General features: G+C 45.7%; 2 protein-coding genes across 2 annotated transcripts; one reads left to right on the top strand and one right to left on the bottom strand.

Annotated features, from left to right (window-relative positions):
• Positions 1-926: 926 nt before the first annotated feature.
• LOC139394681 (zinc finger protein ZFP2-like) lies at positions 927-9,595 on the bottom strand. The gene is made up of 2 exons (XM_071142772.1): positions 9,128-9,595; positions 927-2,056 (listed from the first exon to the last, which is right to left on the bottom strand). The coding sequence occupies exons 1-2, from the start codon at positions 9,558-9,560 to the stop codon at positions 927-929; spliced, it is 1,563 nt and encodes a 520-aa protein (XP_070998873.1). The 5' UTR covers positions 9,561-9,595.
• A 5,313-nt stretch (positions 9,596-14,908) lies between these two features.
• Positions 14,909-19,021, top strand: LOC139394680 (uncharacterized). Its single transcript, XM_071142771.1, has 6 exons — positions 14,909-15,351; positions 15,505-15,956; positions 16,050-16,369; positions 16,710-17,317; positions 18,204-18,413; positions 18,524-19,021. The coding sequence occupies exons 1-6, from the start codon at positions 15,124-15,126 to the stop codon at positions 19,019-19,021; spliced, it is 2,316 nt and encodes a 771-aa protein (XP_070998872.1). The 5' UTR covers positions 14,909-15,123.
• The last annotated feature ends 345 nt before the right edge of the window (positions 19,022-19,366 follow it).

Here is a 19,366-nt window from a genome sequence, read left to right as displayed (position 1 = left end):
AAAGAATAACAATAAAAACTGAAAGACTAATGATCACTCTAAGGAAAATACATTAAAATATTAAGAATAGGATGTAACATCCAACCAGAAATATAAGCTAGTTTTACTACATTGTTTTATAAACATTTATACAAACTGTAAGTTGGTTGCAAACGTTACATGAATTGAAAATGTTATGAAATATTCAATATCAAAACCAAATATACACCCCTTTGTTAATATGTAGTGGCAATACTTCACTTAATGGTGAGGCATAGAATAATAAAACATGTATATTTTGTCAGGCTGAATGTTTGAAATATGAGGTGATTTGAGACATGCTTCTTCAGTAGTGGAATAACGACAACTAGCAGAAGACAGTCATCTACATTTTTGGAGTGATGCATTTAAATGTCGGATGCCCCAAAACTAAGAGAAATGCAACACTTATTTGTCATCACTCAAATCGATATCACTTGGAAATAAATTGCGCGAAGGGTGACGTCCTGTTAAAACTAACAGATCAAAAACCACACGGAATCTGTGAATAATATGTACATCACCAGTTAAACAACAATGAGTAGCAAACAGCTACATGTTGATGTGTTGCATTTTAATTCAAGTGGGTCACCAACGCGGTAGGTGTAAACGCAACACTTTTTGTTGTTAAATAGTCATCTTTCAATTCAGAACCTGGATTTTTCCCCTGATGAGGCTATCAGGCTATATAATATCCATGTTACACTGAAATCAATAGAACATCATTCAAATACTCATTATTATTTCATTGATATCATGTATGTCATATCTACATTATGACATCATTAGAATACTCCTACTACAATGTTAAAACATTCTATATTGTGACATCATTAGAATACTCCTACTACAATGTTAAAACATTCTATATTGTGACATCATTTCATCGATATCATGGAACAACTCCTTCATGTATGAATTTTCTGATGTTTAATCAGTGATCTTTTATCAGAGTATCTCTTGTCACATTGAGCACAGCTATGAGATTTCTCTCCTGTGTGTGTTCTCTGGTGTCTTTTTAGAGAATCTGATCTGGAGAAACTCTTCCCGCAGTCAGAACAGTGGTAAGGCTTCTCCCCTGTATGCGTTCTCTGGTGTGATATCAGGTTGTTTGACTGAGTAAAACTCTTCCCACATTGGTCACAGCTATAACATTTCGCTCCTGTATGGACTCTCTCATGTATTTTAAGTGTTACTAAAGAGGTACATCTCTTCCCACAATCAGAGCAGCTGTGATATTTCTCTCTTGTGTGTGTTCTCCGGTGTGCTATCAGGTTGCTTGACTGAGTAAAAGTCTTCCCACATTGATCACAGCTATAAGGTTTCTCTCCAGTGTGTCTTCTCTGATGTGATTTTAAATGTCCTGACCAAAAAAATCTCCTCCCACAGTCAGAGCAGCTATAACGTTTCTCTCCTGTATGGATTCTCTGGTGTACTCTTAGTGTATCTGTTCTTGAGAAACTCTTACCGCAGTCAGAGCAGTGGTAAGGCTTCTCACCTGTGTGTGTTCTCTGGTGTGATATCAGGTTGTTTGACTGAGTAAAACTCTTCCCACATTGGTCACAGCTATAAGGTTTCTCTCCCGTGTGTATTCTCTGGTGTGATTTTAAATGTCCTGACCAAAAAAACCTCTTCCCACAGTCAGAGCAGCTATAAGGTTTCTCTCCTGTATGGATTCTTTGATGTATTTTAAGAGTTACTAAAGAGGTGCATCTCTTCCCACAATCAGAGCAGCTGTGACATTTCTCCCCAGTGTGTATTCTCAGGTGTAATACCAGTGTTTTTAAGTGAGCAAACCTCTTTCCACATTGATTACAGCGATATGTTCTGTCTCCTGTGTGAATTCTCTGGTGTACTTTTAGTGAATATGATCTTGAGTAACTCTTTCTAAAGTCAGAGCAGTGGTGAGATTTCTTCCCTGTGGGTCTCTGCTGGTGTTTCTTGAGGTGTTCTGATGTGGAGAGACTCTTCTCTGCCTCGTCAGCTTCATGATGTTGTTGAGGCTCCCCAGAGGATCCACAAGAGTCACGTCTCTCTCCTGTATGAACAACAAAGTCAGACAGATGGTTAAAGAAAGGCCCACAACAGCAGAGCAACTTTTATCTAAAAGATGACGCCCATGTCGTCTGTAATGAATGTTTAAATGCTTTTAGAAACTTACTTAAAAAGACAGTCAAGTGAGCAACAACATACATGTTTTGTATTATTGTTTCCACAGTAGTGGATGATTCTAGGCTATAAATACATTATTACAGTCGTGGTCCCAGATGTTGAACAGTTTATTTAGTAATAACCTGGTAAATCTAGACTGTTGAATGGTCCCAAATGGTGAACAGTTTATTTAGTAATAACCTGGTAAATCTAGACTGTTGAATGGTCCCAGATGGTGAACAGTTTATTTAGCAGTAATAACCTGGTAAATCTAGACTGTTGAATGGTCCCAGATGGTGAACAGTTTATTTAGCAGTACAAACCTGGTAAATCTAGACTGTTGAATGGTCCCAGATGGTGAACAGTTTATTTAGCAGTAATAACCTGGTAAATCTAGACTGTTGAATGGTCCCAGATGGTGAACAGTTTATTTAGTAATAACCTGGTAAACCTAGACTGTTGAATGGTCCCAGATGGTGAACAGTTTATTTAGTAATAACCTGGTAAATCTAGACTGTTGAATGGTCCCAGATGGTGAACAGTTTATTTAGTAATAACCTGGTAAATCTAGACTGTTGAATGGTCCCAGATGGTGAACAGTTTATTTAGAAGTAATAACCTGGTAAATCTAGACTGTTGAATGGTCCCAGATGGTGAACAGTTTATTTAGTAATAACCTGGTAAATCTAGACTGTTGAATGGTCCCAGATGGTGAACAGTTTATTTAGCAGTAATAACCTGGTAACCGGTGTACTTGTTTATGACGTGACTCTGAGTCATCAGGTTGCCATGGGCTACATGGGGTGTTTTGGTCTCTCCTATTTCAGTGGCTGATAATACAGGGGGCGATCCAGGATTGGTCCATTTTAGTTTTAAACTAATACTATACTGTATATGAGTTTCTGTTAATTAAGAGGATAATGTGGGACATTTCTAAATGACTGGAAACTAAAACCCATTTCATGCAGTTCCACATGTTTACAGGGACAGAAGACTTTATACACTGAATGAACAAAACATTATGAACACCTGCTCCTTCCATGACAGACTAACCAGGTGAATCCAGGTGAAAGACATGATCCTTATTGATGTCACTTGTTAAAACCACTCCAATCAGTGTAGATGAGGGGGAGACAGGTTAAAAATATGATCCTTATAGAGGTCACTTGTTAAATCCACTCCAATCAGTGTAGATGAGGGGGAGACAGCTTAACCCCCTAGAGTTGATGTCTGCACCCCCCCCCCTGAAAACGAATTAGCATAATACAACCCCCCTCTGTTTAAGCTGTGGTGAAAGAGCTACAGCAATGTTTGTCAAACAGTGAGACATCGAACAATCGAAAGGCAAACAATTCACACATTGAAATGAGGAAACAATGAATGCGCACTAATTGGGGGAGAGAGAGAGCGATTGTGTCTCTGACCAGCTCACATTAAACGACCGTCAGTGATGGCCGTCTGGATAGAGACATGCCTTGAGCATCTTATACCGGATGGACACTACAAAACATCTCCGAGCCTCGCATTAAACGACCGTCAGTGATGGCCGTCTGGATAGAGACATGCCTTGAGCATCTTATACCGGATGGACACTACAAAACATCTCCGAGCCTCGCATTAAACAACCGTCAGTGATGGCCGTCTGGATAGAGACATACCTTGAGCATCTTATACCGGATGGACACTACAAAACATCTCCGAGCCTCGCATTAAACAACCGTCTTCCCTCTAGTTAAGTCTTACCAACATAGTGGTGGTGAGCACACTGACCATCTGTCACACACTACAAGATTCCTCACTTGGTCGTCAGACGGGTCGTCTTATTCACTTGGGTCAAGAAGAAATGGCAGCCGTTTTACGGGGGTGCCTAACCTATTGTGCTATTATGTGTTTTTTTTCCCTCGCATTATTTGTAGCTTATTTTGTACATGATGTTTCTGCAACCGTATCTTACGGCAGAAAAAGAGCTTCTGGATATCAGGATCAGCGATCGCTCACCTCAGATTTTATTTTTCAACAAGCTGGAAGCACAGGATGTACTTCAGACACCGGACAAGGCCAACATCCCCGTCATAGAGAAAGAGACGCAGGTGTAGAGGATCCGCCGACGGGACATCAAAAACTGTAATATCTTCTGTTTCACCGAATCGTGGCTGAACGACGACATGGAAAACATTCTGCTGGTGGGAAATACGCTGCACCGGCTAGACAGAACAGGGGGAGGTCTGTGAGTATTTGTAAACAACTGCTGGTGCACGAAATATAAGGAAGTCTCAAGATTTTTCTCGCCTGAAGTAGAGTATCTCATGATAAGCTGTAGACCACACGATTTGCCAAGAGAGTTTTCTCTTTATTTACCACCACAGACAGACGCTGGCAGTAAGACCGCAGTCAGCTGTATAAGGAAATAGGCAAACAGGAAACTGCTCACCGAGAGGTGGCGCTCCTAGTGGCCGGGGACTTTAACGCAGGGAAACTGAAATCAGCTTTACCTCATTTCTATCAGCATGTTCAATGCGCAACCAGAGGGGGAAATACATTCTAGATCACCTTTACTCCACACACAGAGACGCGTACAAAGATCTCCCTCGACCAACATTTGGCAAATCTGACCATAATTATTTTCTGCTTACAAGCAAAAATTAAAGCAGGAAGCACCAGTGACTCGGTCTATAAAAAAGTGGTGAAATGAAGCAGATGCTAAGTACAGGACTGTTTTGCTATCACATACTGGAATATGTTCCGGGATTCAATAAGTGCATCGAGGACATCATCCCCACAGTGACTGTACGTACACACCCCAACCAGAAGCCATGGATTACAGGCAACATCTGCACTGAGCTAAAGGGTAGAGCTGCCGCTTTCAAGGTGTGGGACTCTAACACCGGAAGCTTATAAGAAAACCTGCTATGCCCTCAGACGAACCATCAAAACAGACAAAGTGCCAATACAGTATTAAGATTGAATCGTACTGCACCGTGTCAGGGCCTGCAAACTATTACAGACTATAAAAGGGAAACACAGCTGCGAGCTGCCCAGTGACATGGGCCTACCAGATGAGCTAAATCACTTTTATGCTCGCTTCGAGGCAAGCAACACTGAGACATACATGAGAGCATCAGCTGTTCCGGACGACTGTGTCTTCACGCTCTCCACAGCTGATGGGAGTAAGACCTTTAAACAGGTCGACATTCACAAGGCCGTTGGGCCAGACGGATTACCAGGATGCGTGCTCTGGGCATGTGCTGATCAACTGGCAACATGCTTCAAGCAGACCACCATAGTCCCTGTGCCCAAGAGCACTAAGGTAAACTGCCTAAATGACTACACACCCGTAGTACTCACATCCGTAGCCATGAAGTGCTTTGAAAGGCTGGTAATGGCTCACATCAACACCATTATCCCATAAACCCTAGACCAACACCAATTTGCATACCGCCCAAACAGATCCACAGATGATGCAATCTCTATTGCACTCCACACTGCCCTTTCCCACCTGGACAAAAGGAACACCTATGTGAGAATGCTATTCATTGACTACAGCGCAGCGTTCAACACCATTGTGCCCTCAAAGCTCATCACTAAGCTTAGGATCCTGGGACTAAACACCTCCCTCTGCAACTGGATCCTGGACTTCTTGACGGGCCGCTCCCATGTGGTGAGGGTAGGTAGCAACACATCTGCCACGTTGATCCTCAACACTGGAGTCCCTCAGGGGTGCGTACTCAGTCCTCTCCTGTACTCCATATTCACCCACGACTGCATGGCCAGGCACGACTCGAACACAATCATTAAGTTTGTGCCAGAATAACAACCTATCCCTCAATGTAATCAAGACAAAGGAGATTGTGGACTACAGGAAAAGGAGTACCGAGGACGCCCCCATTCTCATCGACGTGGCTGTAGTGGAGCAGGTTGAGAGCTTCAAGTTCCTTGGTGTCCACATCACCAACAAACTAGAATGGTCAAAACACATCAAGACAACAAAGCCTATTCCCCCTCAGGAGACTGATAAGATTTGGCATGGGTCCCCAGATCCTCAAAAGGTTCTACAGCTGCACCATCGAGAGCATCCTGACTGGTTGCATCACTGCCTGGTTGCATAACTGCCTGGTACGGCAACTGCTCGGCCTCCGACTGCAAGGCACTGCAGAGGGTAGTGCGTACGGCCCTGTACATCACAGGGGCTAAGCTGCCTGCCATCCATGACCTCTACACCAGGCGGTGTCAGAGGAAGACCCTAAAAACGGCCAAAGACCCCAGCCACCCCAGTCATAGACTGTTCTCCCTACCACCGCATGGCAAGCGGTATCGGAGCGCCAAGTCTAGGACCAAGAGGCTTCTCAACAGATTTTACCCCCAAGCCATAAGACTCCTGAACAGGTAAATAAATGGCTACCCGGACTATTTGCATTGTGACCCGCCACCCCCTCCCCCAACCCCTCTTTTACGGCGCTGCTACTCTCTGTTTATCGTCTATGCATAGTCACTTTAACTATACATTCATGTACATATTACCTCAATTAGCACGACTAGCCGGTGCCCCCGCACATTGACTCTGTGCCAGTACCACCCTCGCTACTGTTATTTTCACTGTCATTTAACTGTTTTTTAAATTGATTTCTTTACTTGTCTATTTTTTTTTACTTAAGAATTGGTAAATATTTCTTCTTGAACTGCACTGTTGGTTAGAGCCTGTAAGTAAGCATTTCACTGTAAGTTGAACATGACAAATAAACTTTGATTTGATTTACAACCTCTCTAAAACAATGACGTGATGATGTAATTACACAAAGACGTGATGATGTAATTACACAATGATGTGATGATGTAATTACACAATGATGTGATGATAATGATGTGATGATGTAATTACACAATGACGTGATGATGTAATTACACAATGACGTGATGATGTAATTACACAATGACGTGATGATGTAATTACACAATGATGTGATGATAATGACGTGATGATGTAATTACACAATGACGTGATGATGTAATTACACAATGACGTGATGATGTAATTACACAATGACGTGATGATGTAATTACACAATGATGTGATGATGTAATTACACAATGATGTGATGATGTAATTAGATTGTTAACGGAGCTAGAACAAGCTGTGTCTGAAAGCAGAAGCATAAACCTTTTCAGTCAGATATTCACCCTCACACTACAGAGTTGACATATCCACCAAACACTTTGAATTGAATAACATTGTAGATTATGTTGCTCGTGAACATCAAAGCTGTATCGATTTCACACTGGCTTTGGTTAAAAGGCAAATACAAACACATACTAGTAGTCATCTCTCCTACTAGGGGGGTCTACACAATGTTATCATCTCCATGGCTTCTTCTCTGGTGAGCTCTCATTGGCTATTTCTGATCACCGTTCTCAAAACATGTCATTGCACATCTCACCACTAAAAATACATTGTAGATTATATTCCGTTAAAATCAAACATGTTTTAAAATATCGGGACGTCTGGGACTGCTCAAAGACGTGATCAGTAGCCCTCAGATTGTGTCTCTGACCAGCTCACATTAAACGAGTGTTGGTGACGGCCGCACACCCTGAGTAGGCAACAACATGGGGATTTGGTCTCAGATCACAAAAACTTGTCAAAGACAGCTAAATCGGGGCCAAAATCATGTAGGGTACACGCCCCTTCTTGGACTGTGCCATCCCCACAGCCTCCGCAATGGATTAGTCCACTGAAACGGCGCAGGACATGTGTCTTGTGCCATAAAAAACATGTATAATTTGCTCGACTAAAAAGATGTTGGTCGACCAACAGCCTATCGACCAGTCGACTAAATGGGGTCAGACATTATATCATTATGACATCATAATAGCCATTGATTCCTGAAGAATAGAACTTATAAATGCCTCAAATGATTCAACTGTATTTCCCCATCAGAAACCAAAACATGAGCTCGTTAAACGCCATTGTTCATAAACAAACACTGTATAGCCTCAAAATCTGGTTAAAACGATAATTTTGACCTTCTGGATGTCCAGTCCTTGTATTCATAATGTAGTGAATTCAGAGCGAGGCCCTGAGCTGAACTCAAACCTGGGTCCAACGACTGTCAACACCTTATATCTGTTACGCCAAGATGTCTGAACTTCTTGATGAGGTCACTAGGTTTTGGGTTAAGGTTCCTACAATAGCTTTTTCTATGAATTTGAGAGTGGTTACATTGCTCCATCCTTCAGCTGTTTACCAAGCCAAATCTCTGGGCAGGCATTTTGTTGCTGTTTAAATCCTAGTTTGCCCCATTTTAAAAAGCCACACATCAATCAACCAATATGCCGTTTACACAATAACAAATCTGTCATTCCACCACTGTTTTGGTAATAAGATGAGGAATGGGGCTGGAAAAATGTAACTACTCTCAAATGCAAAGACAGACCTTTGGGTGCAAGTGTAACGGATGTGAAACGGCTAGCTTAGTTAGCGGTGCGCGCTAAATAGCGTTTCAATTGGTGACGTCACTTGCTCTGAGACCTTGAAGTAGTAGTTCCCCTTGCTCTGCAAGGGCCGCGGCTTTTGTGGAACGATAGGTAACGATGCTTCGTGGGTGACTGTTGTTGATGTGTGCAAAGGGTCCCTGGTTCACGCCCGGGTATGGGCGAGGGGACAGTCTAAAGTTATACTGTTACACAAAGACTGACCATCCATGATATCAACATTTTGTTATAACCATGTTGAGGCTATACACTGTTGGTTTACATTGCTTCTAAACATTGGAGTAAAAAAATAAGCTTATTTGGGGTTCTGATGGGGTACAACAGTTGAACTAAGCTCATGTGTTATATTCTTCAAGAATCAATGGCTATAAATAAATCATTTAAAAGTCCAAACTGCAGATTTCCCCTTTAACACCAAACATCAGTTCAACAACTGCAGAGTTTGTGCCTCTGTTTTTAAGACGGTACTTACTAGTGTTAATCAGGGAACGGTTTTTCAAAACCATCTTATGGCTAACTTCATCGTTAGAACCATTGGATGCCTTAAGATGCGTTTGGGAAACCGGGCCCAGATATCCAGTTTCCTCCTCCTTTTTCGATGTGACAGTCATCTCCCCCTCCTCCTCTTTCACTCCAAAAACTGCATCCTCCTCTTTCTCTTCCTCCTCTTCTTTTACTGTAACATCCTCCTCCTCTTTCACTCTGAACGCGTCTTCCTCTTCTTTCACTGAAACGCCTTTCTCTTCTTGTTTCACGGTAAAAGCCTCACCCTCTACTTGTTTTTGTATTGTAACATCCTCCTCTTCCTTCTCCTCTTTCACGACAATGTTCAGCCCCAGACCTTCTTTCTCCGTCCAGCAGACCTCCTCTTCTTTGTCAGGAGGAGAGTAGCTTAGTGAACTCATGGTCGCGGATGATAGCTAGGCTAATGCTAACTTAACCAGCCAGCTAGCTGACTAATAACAACACCGTAAATATGAAATTAAATGGGATAACTAACTAGACGACAGTAATAATATAAAATAAAATACACTGGCTCTACGAACCCGTCTAAAGATCTTTATTGGTGCGTCTCTGTTGTCTAGCAAGCTACGGAGGTGTCTGACTAACTGTTGCTGCTGTTGAAAGAAGAGTTCCGTCCACTAAATTATACGTCACACCAGCAGCATCGCCTTAAAGTCGCAGACCGTCATCTGCTGACGAGTGGGCAAGATATCACAGTACAACATTGTCATGTCTATAACTTTTGTTCTCTTGTTCTTGCACATTTTCGCATGAAAAGTATATTTTAACACGCTGTCTGTCTGCTCAGGCAAATTTGCCAAACTCCTAAACTTGGAACCAATCAGAAGTCCAGTACAGACCTCTTGTGATCGAGGCAGCCAATGACCTGCTTTTATCTAGGATGTAACAACAGCCTCGAAACACAAATGGACATTTACAGTAGCTGGCTAGGCTATTCAAACTGTAACATTGGCTAGCTTTACAAACTATCAAGATAATTATTATTGCAGCTGAATATTTTCAGTGCACTCTAACAAAAATCTATGTATCTTATTTCAGTATTTGGAGGCTAGATATATCTGTTTCTCTTCATCAGACAGCAGCTCACATTTTCACAAGAGGCTGAAGTTATATTTTACTCAACTGGCTGAAGTTGCATTTTACTCAACTGCGTTACCCACTCCAGTCAGCAGGTGGCGATGTGCGACTTTAAAGCGATGCTGCTGGTGTGACGTATAATCTAGTGGACGGAACGCTTCTTTTCAACAGCAGCAACAGTTAGTCAGACTCCTCGGTAGCTTGCTAGACAAAATAGACGAACCAATAAAGCTCTTTAGACGGGTTAGTGTATATTAGCCACTGTGTTTTAAACCCGCTTCTGTCGTCTAGTTAGTTATCCGATTTAATTTCATATTTATGCTGTTGTTATTATTCATTTGGTTAAGTTAGCATTAGCCTAGCTTGCTAACATCCCCGACCATGAGTTCACTAAACTACTCGCCTCCTGAGCAGTCGAGCAGTTGCAAATTATATACATTTTTTGTATATATATTTTAAGTGGACAAATCCATTGCTGATGCTGTGGGGATGGCACAGTACAGGAAGGGGCCTGTACACTACATGATTTTGGCCCCGATTTAGCTGTCTTTGACAAGTTTTTGTGATTGGGACAAAGTCACTGTGTCGTTGCCTACTCGGGGTGTGCGGCCGTCACCGACACTCATTTAATGTGAGCTGGTCAGAGACACAATCTGAGGGCTACTGATCACGTCTTTGAGCAGTCCCAGACGTCCTGATATTTTCAAACAGGTTTGAGAGCTGTCATCCTCCATGTAGCTGTCATCCTCAATGTAGCTGTCATCCTCCATGAAGCTGTCATCCTCCATGTAGCTGTCATCCTGCATGTAGCTGTCATCCTGCATGTAGCTGTCATCCTGCATGTAGCTGTCAACCTCCATGTAGCTGTCATCCTCCATGTAGCTGTCATCCTTTATGTAGCTGTCATCCTCCATGGAGTTGTCATCCTGCATGTAGCTGTCATCCTCCATGTAGCTGTCATCCTTTATGTAGTTGTCATCCTCCATGTAGCTGTCATCCTGCATGTAGCTGTCATCCATGTATGTAGCTGTCATCCATGTATGTAGCTGTCATCCTCCATGTAGCTGTCATCCTCCATGCAGCTGTCATCCTCCATGTAGCTTTCATCCTCCATGTAGCTGTCATCCTGTATGTAGCTGTCATCCTGCATGTAGCTGTCATCCTCCTTGTAGCTGTCATCCTGCATGTAGCTGTCATCCTGCATGTAGCTGTCATCCTCCATGTAGATTTCAACCTCCATGTAGCTGTCATCCTGTATGTAGCTGTCATCCTGCGTGTAGCTGTCATCCTGCATGTAGGTGTCATCCTCCATGTAGCTGTCATCCATGTATGTAGCTGTCATCCTCCATGTAGCTGTCATCCATGTATGTAGCTGTGATCCTCCATGTAGCTGTCATCCTCCATGTAGCTGTGATCCTCCATGTAGCTGTCATCCTCCATGTAGCTGTGATCCTCCATGTATATATATTTTAAGTGGACAAATCCATTGCTGATGCTGTGGGGATGGCACAGTACAGGAAGGGGCCTGTACACTACATGATTTTGGCCCCGATTTAGCTGTCTTTGACAAGTTTTTGTGATTGGGACAAAGTCACTGTGTCGTTGCCTACTCGGGGTGTGCGGCCGTCACCGACACTCATTTAATGTGAGCTGGTCAGAGACACAATCTGAGGGCTACTGATCACGTCTTTGAGCAGTCCCAGACGTCCTGATATTTTCAAACAGGTTTGAGAGCTGTCATCCTCCATGTAGCTGTCATCCTCAATGTAGCTGTCATCCTCCATGAAGCTGTCATCCTCCATGTAGCTGTCATCCTGCATGTAGCTGTCATCCTGCATGTAGCTGTCAACCTCCATGTAGCTGTCATCCTCCATGTAGCTGTCATCCTTTATGTAGCTGTCATCCTCCATGGAGTTGTCATCCTGCATGTAGCTGTCATCCTCCATGTAGCTGTCATCCTTTATGTAGTTGTCATCCTCCATGTAGCTGTCATCCTGCATGTAGCTGTCATCCATGTATGTAGCTGTCATCCATGTATGTAGCTGTCATCCTCCATGTAGCTGTCATCCTCCATGCAGCTGTCATCCTCCATGTAGATTTCAACCTCCATGTAGCTGTCATCCTGTATGTAGCTGTCATCCTGCGTGTAGCTGTCATCCTGCATGTAGGTGTCATCCTCCATGTAGCTGTCATCCATGTATGTAGCTGTCATCCTCCATGTAGCTGTCATCCATGTATGTAGCTGTCATCCATGTATGTAGCTGTGATCCTCCATGTAGCTGTCATCCTCCATGTAGCTGTGATCCTCCATGTAGCTGTCATCCTCCATGTAGCTGTGATCCTCCATGTAGCTGTCATCCTCCATGTAGCTGTCATCCTCTATGTAGCTGTCATCCTGCATGTAGCTGTCATCCTGCATGTAGCTGTCATCCTGCGTGTAGCTGTCATCCTGCATGTAGGTGTCATCCTCCATGTAGCTGTCATCCTTTATGTAGCTGTCATCCATGTATGTAGCTGTCATCCTCCATGTAGCTTTCATCCATGTATGTAGCTATTATCCTGCATGTAGCTGTCATCCTGCATGTAGCTGTCATCCATGTGTGTAGCTGTCATCCATGTATGTAGCTGTCATCCTGCATGTAGCTGTCATCCTCCATGTAGCTGTCATCCTCTATGTAGCTGTCATCCTGCATGTAGCTGTCATCCTGCATGTAGCTGTCATCCTGCGTGTAGCTGTCATCCTGCATGTAGGTGTCATCCTCCATGTAGCTGTCATCCATGTATGTAGCTGTCATCCTGCGTGTAGCTGTCATCCTGCATGTAGGTGTCATCCTCCATGTAGCTGTCATCCATGTATGTAGCTGTCATCCTCCATGTAGCTTTCATCCATGTATGTAGCTATTATCCTGCATGTAGCTGTCATCCTGCATGTATCTGTCACCCATGTGTGTAGCTGTCATCCATGTATGTAGCTGTCATCCTGCATGTAGCTGTCATCCTGCATGTAGCTGTCATCTTGCATGTAGCTGTCATCCTCCATATAGCTGTCATCCTCCATGTAGCTGTCATCCTCCATGTAGCTGTCATCCTGCATGTAGCTGTCATCCATGTATGTAGCTGTCATCCTCCATGTAGCTGTCATCCTCCATGTAGCTGTCATCATCCATATAGCTTTCATCCTCCATATAGCTGTCATCCTCCATGTAGCTGTCATCCTGCATGTAGCTGTCATCCTGCATGTAGCTGTCATCCTGCATGCAGCTGTCATCCTGCATGTAGCTGTCATCCTCCATGTAGCTGTCATCCTGTATGTAGCTGTCATCCAGTATGTAGCTGTCATCCTGTATGTAGCTGTCATCCTGTATGTAGCTGTCATCCTTTATATAGCTGTCATCCTGCATGTAGCTGTCATCCTCCATGTAGCTTTCATCCAGTATGTAGCTGTCATCCTGTATGTAGCTGTCATCCTGCGTGTAGCTGTCATCCTGCATGTAGGTGTCATCCAGTATGTAGCTGTCATCCATGTATGTAACTGTCATCCATGTATGTAGCTGTCATCCAGTATGTAGCTGTCATCCAGTATGTAGCTGTCATCCTGTATGTAGCTGTCATCCTGTATGTAGCTGTCATCCTTTATATAGCTGTCATCCTCCATGTAGCTGTCATCCTCCATGTAGCTGTCATCCAGTATGTAGCTGTCATCCATGTATGTAGCTGTCATCCTGCATGCAGCTGTCATCCTGTATGTAGCTGTCATCCTCCATGTAGCTGTCATCCTCCATGTAGCTGTCATCCAGTATGTAGCTGTCATCCTGTATGTAGCTGTCATCCTCCATGTAGCTGTCATCCTCCATGTAGCTGTCATCCTGCATGTAGCTGTCATCCATGTATGTAGCTATCATCCTGCATGTAGCTGTCATCCTCCATGTAGCTGTCATCCTCCATGTAGCTGTCATCCTCCATGTAGCTGTCACCCTGTATGTAGCTGTCATCCAGTATGTAGCTGTCATCCTGTATGTAGCTGTCATCCTGTATGTAGCTGTCATCCTTTATATAGCTGTCATCCTCCATGTAGCTGTCATCCTCCATGTAGCTGTCATCCAGTATGTAGCTGTCATCCATGTATGTAGCTGTCATCCAGTATGTAGCTGTCATCCATGTATGTAGCTGTCATCCAGTATGTAGCTGTCATCCAGTATGTAGCTGTCATCCAGTATGTAGCTGTCATCCTGTATGTAGCTGTCATCCTTTATATAGCTGTCATCCTCCATGTAGCTGTCATCCAGTATGTAGCTGTCATCCAGTATGTAGCTGTCATCCAGTATGTAGCTGTCATCCAGTATGTAGCTGTCATCCATGTATGTAGCTGTCATCCAGTATGTAGCTGTCATCCAGTATGTAGCTGTCATCCTCCATGTAGCTGTCATCCAGTATGTAGCTGTCATCCAGTATGTAGCTGTCATCCAGTATGTAGCTGTCATCCAGTATGTAGCTGTCATCCATGTATGTAGCTGTCATCCAGTATGTAGCTGTCATCCAGTCTGTAGCTGTCATCCTCCATGTAGCTGTCATCCAGTATGTAGCTGTCATCCAGTATGTAGCTGTCATCCAGTATGTAGCTGTCATCCATGTATGTAGCTGTCATCCATGTATGTAGCTGTCATCCATGTATGTAGCGTAATCATGAGTTTCTCTTTTCCATTTTCATCACTAATTTCATTTGTTTTACTCTAAAACTTGACCAACGCTCATTTCATTCTTTTATCACATCGTATCAATGATTGATATTGATGTGGGCATGTTGGAATGTGCAATTAATTTAATCAATGTAATCTAAATTTGTGATATGTCTTCATTCATTCATGCATGCATTTAGTTATTTTATTTATTCATTCAACTTATTTCTGTGTCACTGCAAAAGCCGTAGCCCTGCAGCTCCCCCCATCGCTCCCTCGGTCTCCAACTGACCAAGTCCCGACCCCGGTTCCTGCCCCGGATCCTGCCCCGGTTCCTGCCCTACTGGGGTGGAGCGAAGAGGAGGATTTGCCCCGGCAGTCCTTCCTGCCTCCAAGGCCCGCCTCCGAAAGTGCTGAGGTAAATTCATCGACTGCACTGACACCACACAGTTAAGATAGTAAACAGTATGCCATTCTGCCCAGTTGTCTTGTCTCCTGCGTCCTCTCTCCCTGTCCGTTTCTCTGAAACATCACCATCCCCTCTCCCCTGTCACTCTCTCCTCTCACTCAGCTGCTGCTTCCAGAGAGTTGGCGTTCATCTCTCACCAAGGAGCAGCAGCGGTGGATCGGCCGCACGCTGTTCACCAGGAACAGCTTTGGGAGGTCGACGCTCGCCACTGACCTGGTCACGTGGTGGACGCCTCCCCAACCGCGGCCGATCTACAATCATCCGCCCGCATCCCCCGAGCCCTTCTTCGCATGTCAGCTGTTCCTTTGGATGCCCGTACGTATATGGGCATACAGGCTGGCATGCCCCCAGTCTGGGTGCAGAGGCACACTCTGTGAGGCTGGGCTCTACAAGACCATCCGGAGGGTCTTGGACATCGACCGCTGGTATCTCATGGCCACTGAGTACCTGGAATGCGGTCGGTGTAAGAAGAAGGTCGCGGCGTGGTCACGGGACCTTGTCAGTCAGCTGGACGCTAGGCATCGCTGCCAGTTTCCAGCAATATTGACATACAAGTAAGTTCACACAAATTTTGTTAGTTAGTAATGAAGTCAAATTAATTGCATGTCATTCATATGATTTATCTCTCTCTTTCTCTCTCCTCTTAGGCTGTCCTGTGACCTGCGGGTTGTGAGGATGCTGAGGTCGCGCCCTTTGGGGAACAGTGCGTCACAGACCTACAGAAAGCTGTGTGAAAGTCACAGCGAGTCCTGGATGCGGAGTTGTATACGGTACCTCGGGGAGTGCGAGCAGTTTCTGGCCTTGGGCACTGGGCGGCAGTTCACCGATCCGCCGGAGATGCCCCCGGTGCCCTCACCCGTCTTGCTGCTGACGGTCTACAGCCGTGACGTGCTGTCGCGGCTGGACGAGGTGAAGGCCAGGGTCACCTCCATCTTTGGGTCCATCTTAAAGATGCTCTACCAAGAAGGTGAGTTTTCACTTAAAAATGTAGAGATAAGTCATGTCTGGTTTTGTATATCTATATTTACATTTAATTTTTTTATTTTACCTTTATTTAACTAGGCAAGTCAGTTAAGAACAAATTCTTATTTTCAATGACAGCCTAGGAACAGTGGGTTAACTGCCTGTTCAGGGGCAGAACGACAGATTTGTACCTTGTCAGCTCGGGGGTTTGAACTTGCAACCTTCCGGTTACTAGTCCAACACTCTGACCACTAGGCTACCCTGCCGCCCCAACAATGTCTTTACCTTTCTGTCTTTGTGTGTCTGTCTCCAGGTGACTAAAAAACTTGCGGGTACCGCTGCAGACACAGCCGCCTGGGTCACCAACGTCGGTAACGAGCATGGGCAGGTCCTCGTCAGTGTCCTCACTGCCGGTGAGGGCGAGGGCCTGCTCCCCATGGCGGCTGGTCTCATGGAGCGGTACCGGCTCGCCGGGATGGCGCCCCCCCAGCTCATGTACGTGGACCGAGACTGCTGCTCCAGCTTCGGCGGATCAAAGACAGCTGCCATGTACAATGAGTGGGACCAGCTGGTGGTTCGGCTGGACGTCTGGCACCTGATGCGGCGGTTCGCGTCAGGTGTCACCACTGAGAGCCTTCCGGAAGAGGCAGTCGCCGTCGAGCAGCTCGACGAGGAGGACGAGGGCTTTCAGGAGGAGGATGTGGACCCGACAGTCCACATCCCTCATGTCCCTCCTATGAGCGGCCCGTCCTCCAGCTCAGCGGCACCTCTGTCAGGGGAACCCGCTGACGCACCCAGGTCTGGGCCAACCAGTCCCACCGCCCCTGAAGACGGAACCTCTCCTGAGGCCCCTGAAGACGGAACCTCTCCTGAGGCCCCTGAAGACGGAACCTCTCCTGAGGCCCCTGGTCGACACGGTTCTCCTCACCCTGACCACTCCTCTGATTCAGAGGTAATTATAATTGACCTTTTTGTGTTGTTAAAAAGAAAAATGTTATTGCAACCTCTGAAATAAGGAATTGAGACAAACTCAAGACACGTTTTGGGTGTTTAATACGGCAGGAAGGAGATGGCGCTTCACTGTCGGCGTCGTACAGTGTTTAATAACACCACGGATCAGCCAATCAGCTTAATACCACGGATCAGCCAATCAGCTTAATACCACGGATCAGCCAATCAGCTTAATACCACGGATCAGCCAATCAGCTTAATACCACGGATCAGCCAATCAGCTTAATACCACGGATCAGCCAATCAGCTTAATACCACGGATCAGCCAATCAGCTTAATACCACGGATCAGCCAATCAGCTTAATACCACGGATCAGCCAATCAGCTTAATACCACGGATCAGCCAATCAGCTTAATACCACGGATCAGCCAATCAGCTGAGTGCATCCACTTAGAAAGCTCACAGCACGTCTTATACTCTTCCCTTGTAGACGTCACCTCCCCAGCTTTACATTCTATGACCCCAACGTCTTTCCCTCGGTGGAATGTCCTCGGTCCTCTCTTTGTTTAGCGAACCATCTTCTGGACCCTGGTCTCTGATCCTAGGCAATTTCCTCTTATCTGATTGGGTCATGGTTTCTAAATGAGCATACACACCGTTTTCATGGCCTAAACGCCATTAAAACTACTCACAGTGATCATTCACTAAACAGGTAAACAAAACAAACTACAGTTTAACTTGACACACGGTACATTTAAACAGATTCCATCAGTTACACGATATAAAATAACATCTCCTCTTTCCTTTTGTAGAAGAATCTTATGTGTTACCCCTAAATGTGTGTGACATCGTCCTCATCGATTCTTCCATGTCTCTTTATCTTCAGGGGGAGACGAAAGGCCCTGATAGACTGCCGGGCTACCAGCACGTCTGTCGGCTTGCCAGGGCCTTGGTGGGGGTGAGGAACCGTCAGGGGCTGTCGGACCGCAGGGTAGACGATCTGGTGGCGCTGTGGCTGGCGCTGCCGGACTTAGACAAGCAGCGCTTGATCTACCCTGCCCGGCACCAGGAGAGGATCGTTCAGGGGCGGTTCAAGGCAACGAAGGGGAAGTCGTCCATTGTCCTAGGAAAAGACTCAGCGTCACCGCTCAGCCCCTCCCTGCAGCCCAGCCCCTCCGTGCAGCCAAGCCCCGCCCCTCCCTGCAGCCCCACCCCTCCCTGCAGCCCAGCCCCTCCCTGCAGCCAAGCCCCTCCCTCCACTACCAGCGGGAGGGAATCCAGGCACTCTTCCCTTTCCCTACGCCGCCCCCACCAGTCCCACGCCAGACCACCCAGCAAGGAGGGCCCGCCCACGCGCCCATTCTGCCAGCCCACCTGGAGCAACAATCCCCCGCACTTCCCGGCCCCTCCCAAACCCTGCAAGCCCAAGGACCACAGACGGGCTCCTCTTTACCTCCTCCGGTGCCAAGGACAACGGCTTGGAGGAGGAAGAGGATGGCGGAGGACAAAGAGGAGGGGACATCTGGGAAGAGAAGACAACGCGAGCAGTACGTCTGCTCCAAATGTGGGTTGCCGAAGCGGCGGGAGACGGGGCCCAGCCGCTTCGGCGGCGTGGGGTTCTGCTCTGTTGCTGCGGGGGGTAAGACCGTGGCCCAGTGGCTGGAGGAAATGAAGTACGCTAAGGGGAGAAGTGAAGGACGCTAAGGGGAGAAGTGAAGGACACTAAGGGGAGAAGTGAAGGACACTAAGGGGAGAGGTGAAGGACACTAAGGGGAGAGGTGAAGGACACTAAGGGGAGAGGTGAAGGACACTGAGCCACTGGTTGTGATGGTCGGATGTTTCTATTGTAAATAGTTCAGTTCCCCTCTACCTGGACCGAGACCTTGAACGCGGTGTAGAGGCTTGTGTGTGTTGAGGACCCTCAGAGCTATATTGTCTGTAGTTTATAAGACCTACTGGTAGGGTAACCCATGGTAGGCGGGTCTGAGGCGAGACACCAGACTAACGTCGGTCCGTTCCCAAGCAACATGCACATTTTATGAGTACTCT

Source organism: Oncorhynchus clarkii, unplaced genomic scaffold, assembly GCF_045791955.1.
Source record: "Oncorhynchus clarkii lewisi isolate Uvic-CL-2024 unplaced genomic scaffold, UVic_Ocla_1.0 unplaced_contig_449_pilon_pilon, whole genome shotgun sequence".
In the NCBI taxonomy this organism is placed as follows: Eukaryota; Metazoa; Chordata; class Actinopteri; order Salmoniformes; family Salmonidae; genus Oncorhynchus; species Oncorhynchus clarkii.
Note: the sequence above shows the minus strand (reverse complement) of the source record. Positions and strands in the feature narration are given on the sequence as shown.